We start from the raw sequence: 25,008 nt of genomic DNA, 5'->3' as shown, positions 1-25,008 counted from the left end.
TGCAGGGCAGCCAACAGCTGAGAAAAATTGTGCCAATCCACACAAAAATGTGGGTGTGATGGGACAAGTCTATATGTCAGGTTCCAAAACCCACCCAAGAAAATTACAAGTGTGGTAAACCCCTTCACAAGATCTTGTGGCAGATAACTCTATCTCTAAGCCCAGGCATTACAGCTTTAGTTGTTCATAGCGCATATTTGACAAAGAAACTAATCATGTTATACTATTAGTATAGATTTTTTTCCCCTTAACTTGTACTGTAGGGTCAAAACTGTAAAAGCAATGTATAGAACTGTTATATCAGCTAGATAACAGTAAGTCAAAGTAGTATGAAAGCAGTAACATTCAGTATGAAAGAGTGCCCACATCTGAACATAAGCAAGGGGAAGAGAGGTTTCATTTAAAGGACTGAAAGAAGTATCCTTGCTCAAAACAGAGTCACCATAAGTTACAATCTTTCAGAATTTAACCCTTCCCTGGGGTTTGGTTTTGTGTTCAGAATGATTTCAAAGTGAAACAAAAGAAGGCTAGGAGAATGGATTTTAAATAAGAATTACTTAGTCCAATGCTTGGTCCTCTCTTGTTCCCTAGACAGCCAATCCCACCTCCCAAGTGAATCAACAAGCCACCTGTGACAGTGAATCAGGAAGACACATCTTACATTTTCCACCTGATAATAGGGTGGGTTTTTCAGACACAGACAGCTTGTTACAAAGAGGAATTTGAAAATGTCAGTACACTGAATCCTCCTGAGAAGAAAAGGGAAAGACTAAGTTGGAAACACAACACGACTGTGTTTATACTAACGTTGTCCTACAGTGTGAAAGAATATATATTTTTTTCCTTGCTTAAAAGATTTACAGTGGTTATTTTTTGGTCTGAACTGAGTACTAGAAATAATTCAGTAATATTTGATAAACGATTCATTAGAAATCTTACTGATATATCGTAACAAACCAGGCATTTCATAAGTTCTTTCTTGAATCTCAAAAGAAATAGTCTTCGGTATGATATTTTTATTTCAGAATTACACTGAAAAAAATCAAATGCAGTCACCAAACAAATAAGAAAGCACACAGCTAAAGTTCCCAGGTTACCACTACTGTAAAATATACTGTAAGAACATTAGGCCTGATATTAAAATGCTGTAGATCTACTCCTTATCGAAACACCAAGAAGCCTTTGCAGAATGCTAAACATGGCAAGGGGGAGAGAGAAATTCTCAGCTCTCTTGAGAATATGCCAGTTAAAGACCTGACTCTCAACCATCATTTTATATTGAAATTTACCTTATTGCACACTACGCTCACAGCCAGATGTGTGTCCCTGGAGCATCCATCACTTCAGGCCCCTAATGACTCTTTCTAGATATTGTAGACCCTGGCTAATACACCATTTTATGCTCAATTTACATTGTCCAAGTCAGAGATAAAGGGGTTGGGGAGGGGGAGTGTAGAGAACATTCTTCTTCTCAACACCTCAACACCTCAGCAGGCAAAGAATTTGATTCACAAGTGGAATGCCTGAGTGTCTGTGAAAGTCTGAATGGACAACAGTAAGCACAAAATATGCAAGGTTTTTATGAAGCTGAGATCACAGAGGATGTCTAAATATCTACCAGAGAAAAGTGTCTAAGCCTCAAGTTGAGGGGGGGGCACTACAGATAATTTCAGCTTAATTAATTTCAGCTTAACCATATTTTTATTGGCTCCAAAAATACAAAACCAAAGAAACAGGTGAGTGAAATCAAGACTAATTGAAATATAAATCTGTACATCATGAGTGTACTTGTTGGTTAATGTTTGTAAGGCACCAGGAGTGGCGCCAGGTTTTTGGTGCCCTAGGCGCAGGGCCGGCTCTAGCCAGTTCACTGCCCAAGCACGGCGGCACGCCACGGGGAGCGCTCTGCCGCTCACCGGTCCCACGGCTCCGGTGGATCTGCCGCAGGCGTTCCTACAGATGCTCCTCCAGAGCCGTGGGACCAGCGGACCCTCTGCAGGCACACCTGTGGGAGGTCCACCAAAGCCACCTGCGCCCTACCGCGCTCCCGGTCGGAGCCGGCCCTGCCTATGCGGGGGTCCTTCCCGTGCTCCAGGTAGTCAGCAATTCTGCGGCGGGAGGGTCCTTCCGCACTCCTGGTCTTCAGGGCACTTCAGCGGCGGGTCCTGGAGCGAGTGAAGGACTCGCCGCAGAATTGCCGCCAAAGACCCAGAGTGCGGAAGGACCCCCCGCCGCCGAATTGCAGCCGAGGGTGGCAAAATGCCGCCCTCCCAAATCCTGGTGCCCTAGGCAACCGCCTAGGTCACCTAAATGGAAGCACTGGCCCTTCAGGGCACTTTGAAGATGAGAAGTTCTGTTTCAGTGCAAGCTATTATTTGAAGTGGAAGTCTTTACCTTCCTGAGAAATTAGTGGTAGCATAGATAACTAGAAATAGCAAAGGATTCTGAAAAACCACTGATCTGAAAAAACCGTCTTCTTGAGCAGTGCACATTTATTTTAGTGCAAGGGATGTAATTCCAGTTCAGGACTTGATCCCAGAAAACTTTATGTTCTCTGATATTAAATGCTACACTGGGTTGTAAAATGCTCTAAGAGTTGAGGGGTAATTAGTCATCGTTTATCAGGAAATCATTTAGCATTCTTAAGAGAGCTGCGTCATTATTATCTGAAGTCTAGAAACCAGACTGTAACCGTCCCCTGAGAGTCAGTTATGCTACAGCTGGACAGTGATCTTAGTACCAACTTGATATTTGACAGTTTGAAGAAGCATGGAAAATTCACAATTTAGCTGAGAATCTAACAAAGTCTTTGAATCATGACAAATTTCACTTTAAGAGTTCATCTAGATGCCTACCTTAATAGAGGGGACATCATAAACTGGGTTCTATTTATTATATTGGGTAATAAATAAAACTTCTGTAAATAGGGCTACAGAAAAGGCAACTTAGAGACAGTAACAAGTTAAAAAGATATAGGTGAGGAAAGTTTAACAGATTTGCCAATAGCAGACCAATTCCTGAAGCCCTTACTCAAGGAATGCTCACACAGCATTACCATTGATATCAATGAAGTATTGCATAAGTACATGCTAAGTAAGAACTGAGTACAAATTTAGAATTTGATCTAGTGTGAAAACTGAAGATGTGTTAGCAAAGAAAAGGGGACAGTGCAAGATTTGATTAAGTCTAGATCAAATGACAATGAATTAAACCAAATTAACAGTGCCTCTTAACTAACCCAACTTGACATTCAAGGAGTTAGTGACATGTGACTGTTTATCCTCTGTTCACATCAACAAACAGAAAACATGGCTTAAAAAAAAAGAAAGGAACCAGTGCTTTTTAAAGAAAGTTTTATGGATATCAGAAAAGACTAGAAGAATACCTAGACTTAGGTAATTAAAGGACAGATTTGTAAAGCAGTTCATGTTGTTCATGAATTTCTAATCCAGCACATTCATTTTGTATTATGGAAGCACTTTGAGCCCCTACCACGATTGGAGGCCTATTGCAGGACACAATTGAAGGACACAAGTCTTCACTGTGTTATATTCTATATTGGTATGACTTTTGATATTCTCTACCTGTACTGTTACTGAGGGAGAGAGCTGGTCTTCCACTTTTTGCTAGTTTCTTTCCGAAGACAAAAAATTGGCAGCCTCTGGGTGAGTGTTATAGGGAAGTGGTTACATGAAACGCAGACCACCTCTGACCATGAATCATGCAAAAGGAACCTATTAACCAATGACTTTGTTGATTGTCAAATAGTAGTAAATATAAGTTGTACTCTTTTGGTAGCTTGTTGGAGTTATCTGTTAGACAAGTTACCCCATTCTGACTCTGATCAACAGAGCTCCAAAGTTTTGCAACCTCATTTCTTCAATAAGGAACTGTTTATTACTTGCCAAGACTTCAGAGTCTGTCTTGGATCCCTTTGGGGAGTACTATCACTTAGGGTCACTATACAGCCTTGCCTTCCTAACAACAGTGTGTTCCTTATTTTCTGGTGCCCAACTTGATACTGTGACACTTCCTCAGGGCATCAAGGGCGAAGAGTCACCTTGTTGCCACTTGCCTCCAGCAGAAGAGCTCTTCCCTCTGCCACATGGGTGTTAACTCCCTAACACAACCAACCTGTCAGCCACTCAAGTACTCTCCTCTGGGTTATGCCAGCCATGCAGGTCAACAATAGAAGCACCGCAGTCCCTAAGTCTCCTCAAAGTATCCCTCTGTGGTGTCCAACCCCTAATCACTGGATACACACAGAAATCCTAGATCCTGTTCCCAGTTTTTCCTTAGACCACCACTCCACACATAGCACTTGCATTCAATTATAGTAAAACAAAAATGATTTAAGAATAGAGATTCAAATAGAAACAAAACAAAAATGATTGCATACAAAACAAAAATCATAAAATGCAAACTGTGGCGTATGCTTACTAATAGTTACTTAGCTAAGAAAGTAGATTCCCACCCTAAAATTCAGTCTTTTGCAGCGCTTGATAGCCCCCAGGGTCTAGGGCCCAGTTTTTCATGAATCACCCCTGCTCATCAAGGTACCTCGTCAGTGAATGGTTCCAGAGTGTCTTTCTCCAACCTGTGATATACCGAACCAGTCTTTTGTCTTTAGTCACAGACAGGGTGATCCCTTCACTATTACATCCAAGTGGTTTCTATATTGATAGTTTGTCTTTGAGGGTTTTCCATTGACTTTTCTGCGTTGGTGAAGAGGTGGACAATTGAGCAATAAATTACATAATCAGCTAGCCTGGGAGGGGTGACAATCTTAATATTCATTTAACACACTTGTGTGTAATGAAGGTATACATTGATGACCCTCTCAAATAGAGAATAAAAATGGCAACATTCTACCCTGGTTCAGAAGTATTTGCCACTGGAATAAGCAGTACTGCTTCAGATGAAGTTCAATACAATAGAAGTCTATAAAATCATGAATGGGGTGGGGGGAAAAGTGTTATTTACCCCTTCACATAACACAAGAACCAGGGGTCACCTAATGAAAATAATAGGCAGAAGATTTTAAACCATCATAAGGAACTACTTCTTCACACAGTGTAAAGTCAACCCGTGGAACTCATTGACAGGGGATATTGTGAAGGCCAGAAGCATAACTGGGTACAAAAAAGAATTAGATAAGTTGATGGAGGATAGGTCAATCAATGACTATTAGCAAAGAGATCAGGGATGCAATCCCATTATCTTGGTGTCCCTAAATCTCTGACTGCCAGAAGCTGGGACTGGACCACTCAATAAATTGCTGTTCTGTTCATTTCCTCTGAAACATCTGGCATTGGCCGCAGTTGGAAGACAGGATACTGCGCTAGATAGCTATTGGTCTGAACCAGTAGGGCCATTTTTACGTTCTTTCACAGTGTCTTTCTTATAATGAATAGCACAAAATGCTTTAGCCTTTTACAGTCTAAACAACATGTACACATACTAATGATAGTGTGCAGGTTACACAGAGGCCAAATGTGGAGTAGAATGAGCACGTCTAAACAGACTCAGAAAGTTGAATTTGATTGTCTTATGAGAGGGTAAGGAACAAAAGAAACTGAAACAGACAATCCCATTTCAGAAGATTTTTAACCTTGCAACCAACAATTCTGCTTCAACGTGAAGATTTGCACATGACAGAACAATAAACAATTAATTCCGTTTCTCTAGCTGGGGTAAGCAGAATTTGAGCAAAAACCAGAAGTCCAACTTCACACATTTTAAAAAGCAGTTTTAAGGGAATTTAAGATATACAGCAAACAATTCTGTTTCAAGTAAAATCAAATCATAGGAGCAAACAATCCTGTAATACTTTTACTCAGTGTAAAACTAAACTGATCAAATAATCTTTCTTAATGTAAGACAGACCCATCATTGACTTTAAGGGCCTAATCCAAAGCTTTTTGAAGAACTAGATTAAAAAAACCAACTTAAATAAAAGTTGATGAGCTAGACTCTGCATTTAGGAAGTAATGCTATGGCCATTTTGGCTTTGATCTTAGATTGAGAGATTTTTCCATGCCTGGATTTTGTCAAAATATCTAGTACTCTTTGGGCATTATACAAATAGCTTAATTATGTTGGATCAAACAGAGCAAATGGAAATTAACGTTTTTACATGTCAGTCCATTCCCACTTTAACTGTCGTAGTGCGTTCTGGACACAGTCTTACATTCAACTTCAACCTCACAGTCTGTAACTGACAAGACAGTATTAGGAGTTTGATAAAACAAAATGGTTACAAGTCACACATTTAGTGATATCCCTCAAGGCTCTAGGTGGAAACTTGGAGCCCAGTCCTGCATGCACTGAAGTTAACAGGAGTTTACTCTTGACTTCACTTGGCATAGATACAGGCCCTTAGAAAGTAATTTATATCCTCTGAGGGGAAAGTGGTTAAGAATATGGTGTGAAATCTTTTTTTGGAGCTAACATTTACAGAAGCTTTCCTCTCTAGGATTCCAAGTGAGGCAGTTGGATGTTTCCTTTTTCTTTAGAATAGTAAGGTGACTATAAAAGAGAATTATTAAAATCCTAACTTGTTTGAGAAAGCAAAAGTGACTGCTACAGCTATTATTTGGGGGCAAGGACAGTCTGATGCTTTCTGAGAGAACATTTCCCCAGTCCCCTTCCCAGAGAAAAGTGAAACTGACATGAATGATGCACGGTAACTGCTCACAAGTAGGAAAAAGACTGTGGATTTATATTAAAAAAGATGTAACAGAGATCCACAGATACATTATGCACACAGAAGTCAAAACCCTAAGATAGCAAATCAAAGCAAAGCAATATATTGTATCAGCATATAATACATTTTCTGCTAATGGTACACAGTGTTTGGTACAAGGAGACCACTTGTCTTCTTGTCACTTTTTACCCTTCCCTGCAAACCTCCTACCGTTTCACATATGCAGTGTTGTTGTGTTGGCTACAATAGATATTACCAATAGATAATTAGAGAGGCATTGTGGGTGAGGTAATATCTATTATTGGACCAGCTTCTGTTGGAGAGAGAGAGAGAGAGAGAGAGAGAGAGAGCGCGAGAGCAAAGTTTTGAGCTTACACAGAGCTCTTCTTCAGGTCTAGGAAACTTACTCAGAGCATCACTGCTAAATATGAGGTGGAACAAATTGTTTAGCATAAGTGGTTCATATGTTTCATCAACATCTCTTACAATGGCAGCATCGCTGCCTGCCTCAAATATTTACAAGACAATGAATGAGAACATTCAGATATCCATGCCAAACATCACCAAATTCATTCATTTCATCCTCACCCATAACAATCACTCATTAAACTGCAAACACTTTGTCCAAACCATGGAAACATCCCTGGGTACTAGAATGGTTCCCCAATATGCACACTTCTTCCTGGGTAACCTTGAAGAATTTCTGGACAAATGCACCATAAAAATCAATGATATACCTGAGATACATTGATGATATTTTCCTCCTCTGGACAGACGACGTCCTCATGGGATTTCCACCACCCATCAATTAAACTCTCTCTAGAGCACTCCCACACCAGCATCAATTTCCTGGACACCACAATCAGCTTCAACAATGGAACCCTACAGACAACTATAAACAAGAAACCCACAGACCACCTCACCTACCTTCACACACTTAAAGCCACCTTCACCAAACAAGGACACTCCACCAGAGAAGTAGATCACATCATGAAATGAGCCACCCAAATACCCCAAGAGAACTTGTTTGAATACAGAAATAAGATTACCTTTGACTGCACACCCCTCACTTGTCACATACCAGCCCACACTGAAACCCATACAAGGTATCAAATAATTACAACCCATTCTCAATGGGGACTACATCGTGAAACAAAGTTTCCTGAGCCCCCTCTTCTGCTCATTACAGAAGCTCCTATCCAACCTACCAAGCTCATAAACAGTAGGAAGTTCCCCACAGATCGGGACATACCAACTACGAGTGGCACTAGACCCTGCCAGAACAATGTATCAAAACCTGTAGACATATCTCCACTGCTATGGTGATCAACACCACGGCCCCCAACAAAGTGACCTTTCAAGATCCTACACATGCCTATCACAACATGTGTACTACATTCAGTGCACTAAATGCCCCAACAACCACCATGTGGGTGAAACAAGATAATGACTATACTGTCAAATGAACTCACACAGAAAAATTATAAAAGACCAGAACTATATCATGTGTGGATGAAAACTTCTCACAAAGCGATCACTCCATCTGACTTCTCCATCCTCCTCCTCAAAGGATACCTGCACAACATTTTCTGAAAACAAGCCTGGGAGCTTAAATTCATAACTTTGTTAGACACTAAGTGTCATGGACTCAATAGAAAAACTAGATTTATGTGTTACTCTAACAATCTATAGCCAACTAACCACCCCTTCCCAGGTTTTCCCCCACCTATATCTGGAGAAGTGTAAATAGGTCACTTCACCTTGAATGACTCCTTGAAATGTGTTAACTACATATGCTAAACAATATGTTCCACCATGTAATAGCTGTAACACTAACATTTCCCAGACCTAAAGAAGAGATCCATGTAAGCTCGAAAGCTTGTCTCTCCCAGGGTCGGTGCAAGGAAGTTTCGTGCCCTAGGCGAAACTTCCACCTTGCACCCCCCCACCCAGCTAACCCCACCCCCCCACGGCAGCTAACTCAGCCCCCACCCAGGGAGCCCCCCACAGCAGCTACCCCCCCCACCATGACAGCTAACCCCTCTCCTCCCATCTCCCCACTGCAACTAACCCCGCCCACGGAGACTCCCCCTGTCCCCCCATGGCAGATAACCCCGCCTAGGGAGACTTCCCGGCCGCCCCCGCCACAGCAGCTAACCCTGCCTGGGGATACTTTCCGCCCGCCCCCGCCATGGCAGCTAACCCTGCCTGGGGAGACTTCCTCCCTCTCCCTACCGCCACGGTAGCTAACCCTGCCTGGGGAGACTTCCTCCCTCTACCCACCGCCACGGCAGCTAACCCTGCCTGGGGAGACTTCCTCCCTCTCCTCACCGCCACGGCAGCTAACCCTGCCTGGGGAGACTTTCCCCCACGGAAGCTAACCCTGCCTAGGTAGCCCGCCCCAGCTCACCTCGGCTCCACCTCCTTCACTGAGCACGCCGGCGCTGCTCTAATTCTCCTCCCTGCCCAGGCTTGTAGCACTGATTGGAGGAGACTTAGAGCTGGGCTGTGTGCTCAGTGGAGGAGGCAGAGTGGAGGTAAGCTGGGGCGGGGAGCTGTTCCCCTGTGCGCCCCCCCTTGTTACTGCGGGTAGCCCTCTCCGTGCACACCTCCCCACCCAGCTCACCTCCACTCCACCTCCTCGCCTGAGGGACTTTTAGGCGCCCCCAACCACTAGGCGCCCTAGGCAGCCGCCTAGTTTGCCTAAATGGTTGCACTGGCCCTGCTCTCACCAATAAAAGTTGGTCCAATAAAAGATATTGCCTCACTCACTGTTTCATGTATCAGTTAACAATAAATCAAGGTTATTTAAAGCACCTGTATTTGGATTATGGCTTGCACATAAAGATTTAGCTACAATGAGTCAGGAAAAAGATCTTGGCGTCATCATGGATAGTTCTCTGAAGATGTCCACGCAGTGCGCAGAGGCGGTCAAAAAAGCAAACAGGATGTTAGAAATCATTAAAAAGGGGATAGAGAATAAGACTGAGAATATATTATTGCCCTTATATAAATCCATGGTATGCCCACATCTCAAATACTGTGTACAGATGTGGTCTCCTCACCTCAAAAAAGATATTCTAGCAGTAGAAAAGTTTCAGAAAAGGGAAACTAAAATGATTAGGGGTTTGGAGAGGGTCCCATATGAGGAAAGATTAAAGAGGCTAGGCCTCTTCAGCTTGGAAAAAAGGAGACTAAGGGGGGGATATGATAGAGGTATATAAAATCATGAGTGATGTGGAGAAAGTGGATAAGGAGAAGTTATTTATTGATTCCCATAATACAAGAACTAGGGGTTACCAAATGAAATTAATAGGTAACAGACTTAAAACAAATAAAAGGAAGTTCTTCACACAGCACACAGTCAACTTGTGGAACTCTTTACCTGAGGAGGTTGTGAAGGCTGGGACTATAACAATGTTTAAAAGGGAACTGGATAAATTCATGGTGGCTAAGTCCATAAATGGCTATTAGCCAGGAAGGGTAAACAGTGGTGTCCCTAGCCTCTGTTCATCAGAGGATGGAGATGGATGGCAGGAGAGAGATCACTTGATCATTGCCTGTTAGCTTCACTGCCTGCAGGGCACCTGGCATTGGCCACTGTTGGTAGACAGATACTGGCCTAGATGGACCCTTGGTCTGACCTGGTACAGCCGTTCTTATGTTCTTATTACACTTACACCACCAATAGTTTAGCATATTACTATGATATCCCAGCTCTTTGAATCAAAGTCACATTTATGCCTCATTAAATAAAGTCTATAACTACTGCCAAATACCAAGATACTGTCAACATTTATATAATCTGCATCTGGTGCATAATTATAGGGATTTACAGAAAAGGACTCATTTAAAATTGTGCATTTATATTTTCATCTCTCTGATGAGAAGGCGAAAAGTAGACAATCTTATCTGCATGTAATTTGAAGGTAAAAAAATAAGTGCTGAACTCCTGCGTACTTTTGACGCTTGAATAAAAGGAATTCTTCCACCCATTTTATCTCTTCATAGGCCCCAGGCACAATCTGAAGCCTCGGGTTCCCAGTGCCTGACATTTCAAGGGATTCTAGGAAGTCTATTTACTTCCACTGGATTTGGATCAGAACCATGTTGAGTAAGGACTGGAGGTGATGCTAGCATTAACAGCTGTGCTAGAAACCACAGTCCTGGAAAGATGAAAGATTAGAATCCATTCCTCTAGTATTCTGAACACCAGCAGGCAAAACTGGGCAAGTGCAAGAAGGGAAGAGAATACACAGCAGCATCCTGTACAAACTGCCCTTGTTCACTATATAAGAAGCATTAATCATTACAGTTTTATTACAAAATTAAAATATCAGATTTTTAAAATGTGAAAGCAGCAAAGAATCCTGTGGCACCTTATAGACTAACAGACGTTTTGGAGCATGAGCTTTCGTGGGTGAATACCCACTTCCTCAGATGCATGTAATGGAAATATCCAGGGGCAGGTATATATATGTGTGCTAGCAAGCAAGCTAGAGATAACGAGGTCAGTTCAATCAGGGAGGATGAGGCCCTGTTCTAGCAGTTGAGGTGTGAAAACCAAGAGAGGAGAAACTGGTGATGGTCACATTAACACCACCCTATATCGAAAACCCACCGACCGCTATGCCTACCTTCATGCCTCCAGCTTCCATCCCGGGCACATCACATGATCCATTGTCTACAGCCAAGCACTGAGGTACAACCGCATCTGCTCTAACCCCTCAGACAGAGACCAACACCTACAAAATCTCCACCAAGCATTCTCAAAACTACAATACCCGCATGAGGAAATAAGGAAACAGATCAACAGAGCCAGACGTGTACCCAGAAGCCTCCTACTGCAAGACAAACCCAAGAGAGAAACCAACAGGACTCCACTGGCCATCACATACAGCCCCCAGCTAAAACCCCTCCAACGCATCATCAAGGATCTACAACCCATCCTGGATAATGATCCCACACTTTCACAGGCCTTGGGTGGCAGGCCAATCCTTGCCCACAGACAACCTGCCAACCTGAAACATATTCTCACCAGTAACTGCACACCACACCATAATAACTCTAGCTCAGGAACCAATCCATGCAACAAACCTCGATGCCAACTCTGCCCACATATCTACACCAGCGACACCATCACAGGACCTAACCAGATCAGCCACACCATCACTGGTTCATTCACCTGCACATCCACCAATGTAATATACGCCATCATATGCCAGCAATGCCCCTCTGCTATGTACATCGGCCAAACTGGACAGTCTCTACGGAAAAGGATAAATGGACACAAATCAGACATTAGGAATGGCAATATACAAAAACCTGTAGGAGAGCACTTCAACCTCCCTGGCCACACTATAGCAGACCTTAAGGTGGCCATCCTGCAGCAAAAAAACTTCAGGACCAGACTTCAAAGAGAAACTGCTGAGCTTCAGTTCATCTGCAAATTTGACACCATCAGCTCAGGATTGAACAAAGACTGTGAATGGCTTGCCAATTACAGAACCAGTTTCTCCTCTCTTGGTTTTCACACCTCAACTGCTAGAACAGGGCCTCATCCTCCCTGATTGAACTGACCTCGTTATCTCTAGCTTGCTTGCTAGCACACATATATATACCTGCCCCTGGATATTTCCATTACATGCATCTGAGGAAGTGGGTATTCACCCACGAAAGCTCATGCTCCAAAACATCTGTTAGTCTATAAGGTGCCACAGGATTCTTTGCTGCTTTTACAGATCCAGACTAACACGGCTACCCTCTGATACTTAAAATGTGAAGAAATCCAAAGATGGAGATGGATAACTGAACATTGCAGTTGACAATTTGTTGGTACATTTAATTAGATCTAGTAGTAATCTACATTGATAAACTAATAATACCCATTCAGCTGATCTGAAATATTATTGAACAACAATGGTTCTGCAAGGAAATAGAAAGGTACAGAAGGGGGACAAATATCTTCTCATTCAATGTATGCACAATATCTACTTTGTACTCTGATATGTGAACATTTTATGTGTATCTAATGGTGCAGGTATACACGTGCCAGCATGAAATATCTGTATAAGTAATAAACATATAAATCTGGCCCAAATACTAGTCTTATTGAAGTCAAGGATAAGAATCCATGGGACAAGCTTTGGCTCTGCATAAATAATACAGTGAATTTCTAACAGTGGAATACTCTGAGGCAAGTATACAAAATTAAAAACAGTGGTATAAATCGAGATGAAAAAACATGAAGAAAATAAGGCAGAAAATCAGTACTGCTGCCAGTGATGTGAAAACGCGGGTGATTATCTTCTCTCCTTTTTTTAAATCCTTCCCAGAATATGAATGCTTCAAATCACATCACAATATCAGGTTCTGAATGCACATCTTGGTTATGCCTGGCATAGCATTCACAGAGGCTATGTCTACACTACAGGTTATGTCATAACATATGTCACTCAGAGGTGTGAATAAACCACCCCCTGAGCAACATAAGTTACAACATAAGCAGCGGTGTGGACAGTGCTACGTTGGCAGAAGAGCTTCTCCTGCTACAGCTCGCAGGGGCTGTAGTAGTTAACTGGACAAGAAAGCTCCATCCCATTGCTGAAAGAGGCTACATTAGAGAGCATACAGTGGCGCAGCTGTAACGGTGCCCAGTGTGTGTATAAGGCTACATGCAAACTGATCATGCTCTCTTGCATAATATTAGACGTTTGGGAGATCTCTCTCTCAGTGCTACGAATTACACAGAACAATGAAGCAGAGAGTTTCCCTATCTAACTGCAAGCAGCATACGGAGTTTACAGGTCAACTGACTCATTAACAATTTGGAGGCCTTTCCTTAGGTTTCTGCAAAAGCCTCCCCCCAAAAAAATCAATTTAAAAAGTGTGTTTATGTAGCACCATAAGATCTTCAAGGAATTTCTCATCTACACAACCATAGACAAGATTCCAAACCTAAAATATTGTCATTTCACAGGAGCTGTTCATTGTAAATAGACTTGGCAGAATTAATAAAAAAAATAGAAATGTTGAGATTGAAATTTTTCTATTTTTATCAATTAACATTTTCAGAGTTGTGCAAAATTATGGGTTTTAAGCATTTATGTATTTAAATTTTCACAATTGTGGGAAATTATGGTGGGGTGTCAATTTAGTGACAGTAGACATTGAGATTCAAAAAATTAAATCCTTATAACCATTAAAAACACAAAATTGTCCACATCATTGTCAAATTATACAATAGTCTGAAATCAAACTAATATGTTCTCAGGCAGCATTTTTTTTGTCTAAATTTCAGTTATCTATGGAAATAGTTTGTGCATGTTTAGTGAAATCAACATTTATCAGCATTTACCAATAAAATCTAATCTGTCCAACCCCAATTGTAAGGTGTTGCTTCTTGACTGGTTGTTATTTTTCATATCTGGGGAGGATATATCCCAAGTTTAGATTCAGCCATCCATAGCTCAAAACAAAAACAAAAAACAAAACAAAAACCTGAGCATTTAACATTTGAAAGATTAGTCAGTTACAGCTGCCAGGCATCACTTTGGACAATATTTAAATATTCTGCTTAGCAGTTGTTGGTTTTTTTAAATATAATTTTTCAGGTCAGAGCCAGAGTTTGTCACTGGGCATAAAAAGGAAAGACTATTAATTGAATAGGCTTTTTCTCCTCTGGACTTTTAGTAGCTCTAGATTTGTTTTAGATCTGTAAGGAAACGTTAGCCTTTCTGCACAGCTTCTCATACCCATGGCAGAGTTAATCAGTGTTCTTTGCTTGAAGCTATCTTTTCAAAAGGCAACCAAACAGGGGGAGGAGGGAGAGAGATCGCCAGTGAAACTTTAAGGAGAAGAAATCAACCCTTTCAGAGCATAAGGACGAGTTCAAGATTTCAGAAAAGGTTATCTAGAAATTGGGGGGAAGCTAGAGGTCATAACCTAATCTCTATTAGTAGTTATTTGCCAACTGTTATTTTCAGTATTCTCTCAGATGTATGCTAGTCTAAGAATAACTATATTATTGAGCACTGCACTGTAATAGCAAGTGAGATCTTTAATTTAGCACTGGATAAATAACCTTAATCCTTGTTGTAAAAGCAGTCAGTTAAGTGAAGACATAAGGACAGGGGGTAAAATCTTCAAACGCTCCTAAATGACTAGGAACCTAAGTTTCACTTTCATAGGTGATTTAGGGCCACTGACTTTAGATGAGACTTCAGCCCCTAGTTGCCTACATCCAGGGCCAGTGCAACCCATTTGGTGACCCAGGCAGTCACCTAGGGCACTAGCATTTGAGGGGTGGCATTTCGGGTCCTTCAGCAGCGACTGCAGCGGCCAGATCTTCGGCCACCCCGGTCATCATCAGCATTTAGGTGGAGGACCTGGGGCAGGGAGATACAGGGTGGGCCACCTGCAGCAAGTGGGGGGGGGACAGCACTCAGGGGAACTCCCTGCCCCAGTTCACCTCTGCTCTGCCTCCTCCCCTGAGCACGCCACCCCGCTCTGCTTCTTTCCCTCACAGGCTTGCGGCACCAAACAGTTGATTGGTGCCGCAAGCCTGGGAGGTGGGAGAAGTGGAGCAGCAACGGCGTGCTCTGGGAGGAGGCGGAGCAGAGGTGAGCTGGGGTGGGGAGCTGCTGCACGGCTCCCTGGGCAAGGGGAAGCCGCTGCGAGGGGGCGCCTCAGGGTGGAGGGGAGGGAGTTGCTGCGGGGGGGGGCCATCTCAGGGCTGAGTAGGGGTCGGAGAGCTGCCACAGGGCTTGGGGAGGGGGGGTGCAAGGTGGAAGTTTCGCCTAGGGCACAAAACATCCTTGCACCCACCCTGCCTACATCACTTTGAAAATGTGATTTAGGCTCTTAAATTATTTAAGGTCAGGTTTCTAAAAGGTATTTAGGTATCTCAGATGCAAATAGACATCTAGGGGCATTCTTGGCATCTTTAGATACCTAAATATCTTTTAAAATCTAGCCCTTAGCATTTCTGAAAATTTTACCGAGAGTCAATTAATATTAAAGACTCATGATCTCAGTGACTTACATTTGCCATGTGTAGCACCTTTTATCCAAAATTATCCCAAAGCAATTTAAACTGATTTTACAAACAGTATACAGGGACCACTTCACACCGTATAGATATGCAGCCACCTCAGGAGTAATATAACACCAGTTGAAAAGTACACAGCATCCTAAAGAACAGGAAGTGAGGGATATTTTATCAAATTAAAACTCAATGGAGGTATTATTTGGTCAGTAGAGAGATAACTTCCTTACCTGGAATGTGGCCAGGATACTGGTGTTGATGACACTGCTATATTGTGCAGCCTCCTTTAGTGACCAGAAGTATGCAAATCCCAATTTAATATACCTCATCTGAGTCAAATATCAGCTATTCCAGAAGCACATTGCCCCCCCAATAAATAATTATAAATAATGGTGTAAGTGCTGACAATGTGCACCATGTCACTGGCCATGGTTCAATATGGACTCAGACGGAAGAGTTTCCACATCTAGAAGCACCGAATACCCATTTACTTGGAAAAGATTAATGACTAACTGGCAGAACTGCTGGCCCAAAGAGCTATTAACTCCTGTCAGTGATTCATTCCCCTGGAAATGCTCCAGACAAAAAATAAATGTAAATGTTATTTTCTTTGAAATTAGTAAAAAATATTGAGTTTTCCCTGTGAAGCTGCTATTGTATAACTATTGATTATAACTATTTCTAGTGCACATAAGCCCCTTCCGATTTCCTCATTAACCAGGACCTTAAGAGTTAGGTTTTTGTACTCTCCACTCCCAGTCTTCCTTTAAGAGCTACAGATAAGTTTCGGGGCCTCTTTGTTTGGAGTCAAGATCCTACTCATAAGTTATTCTTTTTCCACTACTGACTTCTCTAATCCTGCAAAATATATCTTCCCTACATGCCACTTCCCAGTACTAACCTGCTTTCTATACTGTGAAATCATTACACTAAGAGTTTACCTGCTACTGTACCTAGCAGCAAAAATGAGCTTTTCCTGTGCAAATTACTTGCCTCTTTCCCCACTTCTAATCCTCTCAAAACAAAGACGATTCCTTTCCTCACACTAGATACATCACAATTTTCAACGAGCACAGAAACATTCCTACCCATCCACCATCTATCAACTCAGCCTCACCCTTCCTGCTTGCAGTTTCTCAGCTGCTAACCCCTCATCTCAGCTCAGAGCTACTCTGGCTTCCATCCCAGTTCCTCTCTTCCTCTGGCCACACCACAGTAAAGAGGCAGTCAGAAACCAGTAAATGTCGAACTGGCAGTACAATATGCAAACCATCTATTAGCCAAAATGGTCAGGGATGCAACCCCTTGCTCTGGGTGTCCCTAGACCTCTGACTTCCAGAAGCTCAAACTGGATGACAGGAGATGGATCACTCAATAAATTGCCCTCTATTCATTCCTTCTGAATCATCTGGAACTATCTGCTGTCAGAATACACAATACTGGGCTAGATTGACCATTGGTCTGACCCAGTATGGCTGTTCTTATATTCTTAAAGTGGGTGTATCCAATAGCTGGAAGTTGGTGGGTCAGGAGTTCCTCCATCCCAGAGGCTCAGCAGTCAGAAATCCTCAACTCTCACTGAGGCAATAAACCATCAAAACTCTGTGAAAATATGTTTTCAGTGGTTTCCATCTGCAAATTAACTTCTAAAGAGTTATGCTGCTATGAAACTCCTTAGCCTAAGGCTTACCCCTTTCACAGTAAGACACTATTTAGTGAAAGCACAGTTATAGAATTTGCACACCATTTATACTTATTTCTTCATTGTTCTTGTTTTAATTGTTCTCTGTTTTTACCAATTTCTAAGAGCAACACCAAGACACAGTACTGCGAACACTTCTATAAGGTCTTTAGAAGCAGTCCAGATCCTAAATTCTTCTTTTTACTCTGCTGATGGTAAAACTGAGTCCCGTGAACACAAGATGCTAAATGCTACTCAAGTCTGAATCTTGAGTGAATGTCACACCAAATGTGTTAATCTAGTCCAGTTCTAGGTTTCTCCTATATTCCCATCACTTAAATGATCCTGATATGTTAGACTCCATGTCATAACATTTTTTCCCAGATCTGGACCTTAGCGTCCAAAATATGGGTGTTAGCATGAAAACCTCCAAGCTTAGTTACCAGCTTGGACCTGTTAATTGCTGCCACCGGCTAGGAATTATACAGTGCCTAGCTCACTGTGGTCTCCCCAAAACATTCCCTGGGGGACCCCCAGACTCAGATGCCTTGAGTCTTACAACAAAAGGAAATAACCCCCTCCCCTTGTTCCCTTTTTACTTCCTCCCAGGCTCCCCTCCCTGGACGACCCTAGGAGATTCCCTGCTTCCAGTCCTGGAAACACAAGTACCAAGAGAGCTAATCTATCTTCCCCCTCACCCTGAGGGTATGCAAAGTCAGGCTTAGTAAATCTAACACAAAGAGATTTTCCCCCTGACTTCTTCCTCCCACCAATTCCCTGGTGAGCTGCAGACTCAATTCCCTGGAGTCTCCACTAAAGAAAAACTCCAACAGGTCTTAAAAAGAAAGCTTTATATAAAAAGAAAGAAAAAGGACATAAAATATCTTTGTATTAAGGTGACAATATACAGGGTCAATTGTTTAAAGGAAAAAAATGAATAAACAGCCTTATCCAAAAAGAATACAATTTCAAACATTCCAGCAACTACACACATGTAAATACAAAAAAACAATATAAACCTATTGTCTTACTATCCTTGTATTTACAACTTGGAAACAGAAGATTAGAAAGCCTGGAGATAGAAAAATCACTCTCAGAGCCGAGAGGGCACAGACACAAGACAAAGAACAAAGAACTCACACCCAAAACTTCCCTCCACCCAGATTTGAAAAAGTCTTGTTTCCTGATTGGTCCTCTGGTCAGGTGTTTTTTGTTACCCCTTTCCAGGTGAAAGAGACATTAACCCTTAGCTATCTCTTTATGACACTCCAGTACAAAAATCACCTTGGCTATTGAAAAGAATCCCAAGCTTTTCCAATAAAAAAGACAATACTTCATTTTATGAAGTTGCACCTGGAAGATCAGAAAAATAAAACCTCATTTATGAGTACAGAAATATTATTTATTAGTTTTATAGTGAGTTCTTTTGTCTAATCTATTAAGTTATTGCAGCATTATGTATGATCTAAAAGAAAAAGTAATCTGAATTTTAAAATGAGGTCCAAAATGTAAATCTTCTTTCGAATCTCTATTTGCATATGCAATTACTACAGTAATGGTGATCGAATACAAATATACAGTAAGTGTAAAGCTATACACGAACAGGAGCAGCAAACAAAGGAGTTTTGCAAGGGATTCTTCAGGTGAAGAAAGGGCAGCTACATGACTCTTGGGGTGAGTTTGTCATCTGTCTGTAGTGTGTCTGCTGCTTGCAAATATAGTAAAAAACTTAAATGAATCAAACTCTACCACAGAATTTCTATGGATAGAAATTCCATGCTTGAATAAGTTTATTCCTACTGTTATACTCTATCAATCACCTGACTGTGATAGTGATTGTGAAATGCTCAGGGAGATTAGAGAGGCTATAAAAATAGAACACTCAATAATGGGGAATTTCAACTACCCCCATGTTGACTGGGTAACATGTCAACTCGGGATGGGATGCAGAGATAGATTTTCTAGATACCAATAATGACTGCTCCAAAAAGCAGTCAGTCCTGGAACCCACAAGGGGAGAGGTAATTCTTGATTTAGTCCTAAGGGGAATACAAGCATAGGTCCAAGCAGTGTGTATAGCTAAACTGCTCGGTAATAGTGACCATAATGAAACTGTAGAACTACCAATTACAGTTAATAACCTATCACGTAAATCAACCTGTGTACTAGATGACTGGAGAATGGCTAATATAACACCCATCTTTTTTTAAAAAAGGCTCAAGAGGCAATCCTGGCAACTATAAGCGATTCAGTGGCCATAGTGTACTTGGACTTTCAGAAAACTGACAAGGTTCCTCACCGAAAGCTCTGATGGAAAGCAAGCAGTCATAGGATAAGAGGGAAGGTCCTCTTTTGGATCAGTACTTGATTAAAAGATAGGAAACAGAGGGTAGGAATAAATGGTCAGTTTTCAGATTGGAGAGAGGTAAATAGCAGTATCCCCTGGGATCTATACTGTCGTTCAACAAATTCATACAAGATCTGGAAAGGGGGTAAACAGTGAGGTGGCAAAAAAAGATAGTTAAGTCCAAAGCAGACTGCAAAAAGTATCTACAGGATCTCACAAAACCATGTGACAGGGTAAAGAAAACGCAGAAGAAATTCAGCGCTGATAGACGCAAAGTAATGCATATTAAAAAACATAATTGCAACTGTACATACAAAATGAAGGGGCCTAAATTAGCTGTTACCACTCAAGACAGATCTTGGCGTCACTGTGGATAGTTCTCTGAAAACATCCACTCAATGTGCAACCGTCAAAAAAAGCTAATCAAATGTTTGGAACCATTAGAAAAAGATACAACAAAAAGGCCTGATTAAAAAGACTGGGACTGTGCACCTTGGAAAATAGACGACCAAGGGGGGGACATGAGAGAGGTCTATAAAATCATGAATGATGTGGAGAAAGTGAATAAGCACAAGAACAATGGGTCACTCAACCAAATTAATAGGCAGGAGGTTTAAAACAAATAAAACAAAGTACTTCTTCACACAATGCACAGTCAACCTGGAACTCATTGCTAGGGGTTATTGTGAAGACCAAAACTATAACTGGGTTCAAAAAAGAATTAGATAAACTCAGGGAAGATAGATCCATTAATTACTATTAGCCAAGATGGTCAGGAATGCAACCCTATGCTTTGGGTGTCCCTAAGCTTCTGATTGCCAAATGCTGGGACTGAATGACAGGGGATGGATCACTTGATAATTGCCATGTTCTGTTCATTTCCTTTGAGGCATCTGGCATTGCATTGGCCACTGTTGGGAGACAGGAAGCTGGGCTAATTGAACCACTGAGCTGACCCAGTATGCCCTTTCTTATGTTCTTAATGCAAGAACCAGCCACAACCATTTGGGTTTTCAAGATTTGCCCATTCTTTTTTATATCATTCGTAACACAGTTTTCCACAAAAGGACTAGCAGCACTAGCTCAGTGAAGTCAAAGGAGCAATGCCAGCTGAGTATCTGGCCCCATATTTTATTCTTCTTTTATGTCTTGTGAAGTGCTGAGCACACTGTTGGCATTTAAATGACATCAAAAAAGTAGTTTGGCTGCAGTTAAGCTCTGGAGTCAATTCTTACTTCCTCTACCTTATATGAATCTGCCTGCTCATCACTAGCAAAAACAGGCAGCTTTTTTATTTAATTCTCTCTAGTATTACCTTGAAAACTTTCTGCCTAGGGTAAAAGCCATGTGATTCTAGGATCTACTACTGCTATGTTTAATCTGAGAGAACTTCCAGCCTTAGAGAGCATACAGTTCACTGCCTACCCTTTTTTGTTGAACTCTCCTGCACAGCCTGAATTATTACAGGCCTCGTATTAATACACTTTGTTAAAAAATCAAAGCTGAACTGAAGGGTTTTTTAAAACTGTCTCTCAGAGGCCTTGTATCACACTTCCAGCTACTTTGTCCATTTGAAATCTACTAGCTTCACTGGGTAACCTTTCAGATGCCACTCTTTAGCTTCAGCTGAAGTGAAATACTGTAAAATGACAACATTTTGCCCTTAAATGATTGACGAATACCACTTGTTGCATGTACATACAGTCTCAAAGTAAAAATTGCAGTTTAGATTAAAGCCCATGGAGATGCTACAGGAAAGCCACAGCTTGTTTTTAGGGCGCTGCCAGATCTAGCACTTTAGACTTTGCTCAGTGCTTTGATTAAAGGAGATTACACTTTTCTGAGCATGGCTGTTGCTTGTATTCTCCCTCCCTACAGTCCCCTTTAACTGAGAAAAAAAATGATAGATTGGCTCTATTTCCCTTTCCTTACCTTGTTTTTAATGGAAGTGGGGTACTTGGTTTATTTTGCTTAGTGTTAATAGGAGGGGAAGGGTCTCTCCCAAACCAGTCAAACAAACAAAACAGATATACCCTGTGACAGCCTATTTGAGCACTCTCCCTTATGCAAAGCCTCAGTTTCCTGTTAGCTTCTGTTTTGCAGCCTGAACACTAAAATCTCCACAGCAGACAACTGTGTTTGCATCAGCTCCCTCTGTGTGTACCCCTCTTCCCCGCCCCGCCCCCACCCCTTCTCTGCTGGATCCAAATACTACATATTGGCAATGTGGATCTTCATGACCAAGAAGAAAAATTAATTAGATAATATTTTTTTTTTTAAAAAGGAAAAAAGTTTACCTAGAAACAGACTGCTGCTGCATTTTGCTTCTGGTGCAGCTGGAACCAGCCTGCTAGAGACAGAGAGGTTGGCAATTAAGGGCAGAACACAGGAGGAATTTTCTGCCATTGCTGCCTAGCTGTTGCAGAGACAAAGCAGTGAGGGGGAAGCATGCAGCCATCTTAGCTGGCCATGTCCGAGCAGAAAGCTCCAGCATGCATGCACTCTATCCTGCACTGAGGCTCTTCAGCAGGCAGAGGGAGGCCAAATGCAGCCAAGGGGAGAATTTTGCATTGTGCAATAGAAGCACACAGCCAGCAGAGGGAGCTCAAGCACAGACAGTGCACAGTAAAAAAGAAATAAAAGAACTTCCCTCTAGTAGAGCAGATATCCAAGAGCTGCGAAGTCCAACAGGAGAGCAGAGAAATGGCAACTTTTGTGGGCACTGTTGGTAAGTTCAACAAAAACTGCAAATTGCGGGTGGTGTATCTTGAACATTTTGAGCAATTTGTAGCTTGCAACTTCATTCCAGACAGACAAAGTTTCAACCTTGCTGACAGTGATAGGTCCAAAGCAGCAGTCTGTATGCCATGACCTATTGTCTCCAACTCTGCCTGGAACTGCCGCATATGCCACAATTAGTGCAGCAATCCAGGAACATTTTTCTCCTTCCCCATCAATGATATTGGTTTCATTAGTGACATCAGGGAAGCAGAGAGTCAGCGGCAGAGATCACTGCTGCTCTAAGGAAGCAGGCAGAGCATTCTCAGTTTGGACAAGCGTTAAGGGCTTGGCTACACTGGAGAGTTGCAGCGCTGGTAGTGGGTTTACAGCACTGCAACTTAGTAACTGTCCACACCTGCAAGGCACATCCAGCGCTGCAACTCCCTGGCTGCAGCGCTGGCTGTTCACCTGGTCTGCTTGGGGTGTAACGACTGCAGCGCTGGTGATGCAGCGCTGCTCATCAAGTGTGGCCACCAAAAGCGCTGTTATTGGCCCCCAGGGTATTAGGAGGTATCCCAGAATGCCTGCTCACGACAAACCGGAAGAATGGCTGAACTCCGAGCTCCCCCAAGCTGCTTATCTAAAAAACAAACACAGCTCCTGTTTGCTCGATCGAGCGGAGGCAGGCAGGGGAATTGCTTTGGAAGGTTCACAGCTGTTTGCTTGAAGGGAGAAGTCACACGGCAGAGAGGGAGGGGGGAGTCCGTGTTGAGCAGCTGCTTACGTGGTCTGAAGGCTATTTAGGAGTGTATAATTCGCATTTAGTGAATAAGAGAGGGGTGGGGGAAGGGCTCGAAACTTTTACATTGATTGCAGGTTGGTGCTGTGTATCTTCCAGTCCTTAGAACTTGCAAGGCAGGGAGCTGACACAGTGTCACCTCCAAAAATCCACTCTCTCTGACTCCCCCACGCTCCCTGTCACACTCCACCCCACCCCCCTCTTTTGAAAAGCACGTTGCAGCCACTTGAACGCTGGGATAGTTGCCCATAATGCACCACTCCTAACAGCGCTGCAAATACTGCAAATGCAGTGCTGGTAGCTGTCAGTGTGGCCACACTGCAGCGCTTTCCCTACACAGCTGTACGAAGACAACTGTAACTCCCAGCGCTGTACAACTGTAAGTGTAGCCATACCCTAACTGATGTCCTACAGGACCAGTTTGTTTCTGGATTATGCAGTAACCAGATCCGGGAAAAGTTACTGATTGTATCAGTGCTCTCATTCAAAAAGGCTGTTGAGATAGCATTTGCCATGGGCACCACAGAGAAGGATTCTATGGAAATTAGTATGAACTGAGAAGTTCACCTCCTCAATCGGTGAGAGGGGACCACTGGAATGTAAAGAATTTCTGTGTAGCCACGGTGCACAAACTAAGCATCCTGAAATAGATTGCTGAGCACACAGGGTTATTTATAGAAAGTGCTAGAGTAAAACAAACATTGCTATAACCTGTCACACAGTTCAATAACCAGGACCACAGAGCAACTGTCCAAAGACAACACCTATGAAGACTGACTCTAAGAAAGGACAAAAGTCAGACATTCATGATGTGGAAAAAGACTGACACTGAGGGTAACAGATGGCATCTGGGTTACATCCTTGATTGAAGGAATTCACACAAGAATAACGCTTGATACTGGAGCTGTTGTCTCACTGATCTCTGTCTCTACTTATCACCAGACATTGTCACAAGTTCCTCTGGATGAACTTACCCATGGTTTTGAAGATTTACACCAGAGAAAAAGTTATCCCCAAAAGGATTGGTCCAATGCAATGAGATGGACAATCAGCGTTTTACCATCATAAGATAACTTGGGCAGATGAGCAACTTGTCAGTGAAGGTCACTGTTAAGTCTGACAGCCAGCCAAAAATATTGCAAGCTCAGACCATAAAGCACAACTCTTGGGCCTTTGGTAGTTGTTGGTTTGGACCATTTTGTGAACATCAGAGTTTTGTCACCAGATTCACACAATGAGTAGGCTACACCCATCATACCCATGATCAAGAAGGATGGCTCAGTCCAAATTTATGGAGATTTCAAGGAGACCCTGAATCCAGTTTGATGCACAGACCAGTATCCGCAACCTCATATTGAAGATTTGTTTGACACTCTTAGTGTAGGACAGTGTTCCAGTAAATTGGATTTGTTCAGCACATGCTTACATTCGTGTTACAGGAAAGGATCAAAAGGATCATCTTTGAAATTTGGATGCTGTCTTGAAACATTTGGAAAACCATGGACTGAGAGTACATCAAGAAAAATGTGAGTTTTTCAGACCATTGGTTGAATATCTTGGACATGTAATTGATGCTATGGGCTTAAGGAAATTGCCAGAGAAAGAAGATGGTTCTTCAAGTGCCCCCAGCAGAGAACCTTTCACAGGCATGTTCATTATTAGACCGTTTAACTAGTGTGGTCAATTTGTGCCTAATCCAGCAGCAGTC

At 42.3% G+C, this 25,008-nt stretch overlaps 1 protein-coding gene across 1 annotated transcript in view; it reads left to right on the top strand.

Moving 5' to 3' along the window:
• Window positions 1-12,471, top strand: part of LOC127048252 (uncharacterized) — a 519,587-nt gene extending 507,116 nt beyond the window's left edge. Inside the window, exon 2 of the mRNA XM_050947869.1 lies at window positions 11,409-12,471. Within this exon, the coding sequence (XP_050803826.1) occupies window positions 11,409-12,276 (868 nt within the window). The 3' untranslated portion in view covers window positions 12,277-12,471. The remainder of the gene's footprint in view (window positions 1-11,408) is intronic.
• The last annotated feature ends 12,537 nt before the right edge of the window (window positions 12,472-25,008 follow it).

This window comes from Gopherus flavomarginatus, chromosome 3 (genome assembly GCF_025201925.1).
Source record: "Gopherus flavomarginatus isolate rGopFla2 chromosome 3, rGopFla2.mat.asm, whole genome shotgun sequence".
In the NCBI taxonomy this organism is placed as follows: Eukaryota; Metazoa; Chordata; order Testudines; family Testudinidae; genus Gopherus; species Gopherus flavomarginatus.
The sequence above is the reverse complement of the archived record's forward strand: the minus strand, read 5'-3'. Positions and strand labels throughout refer to the sequence as shown.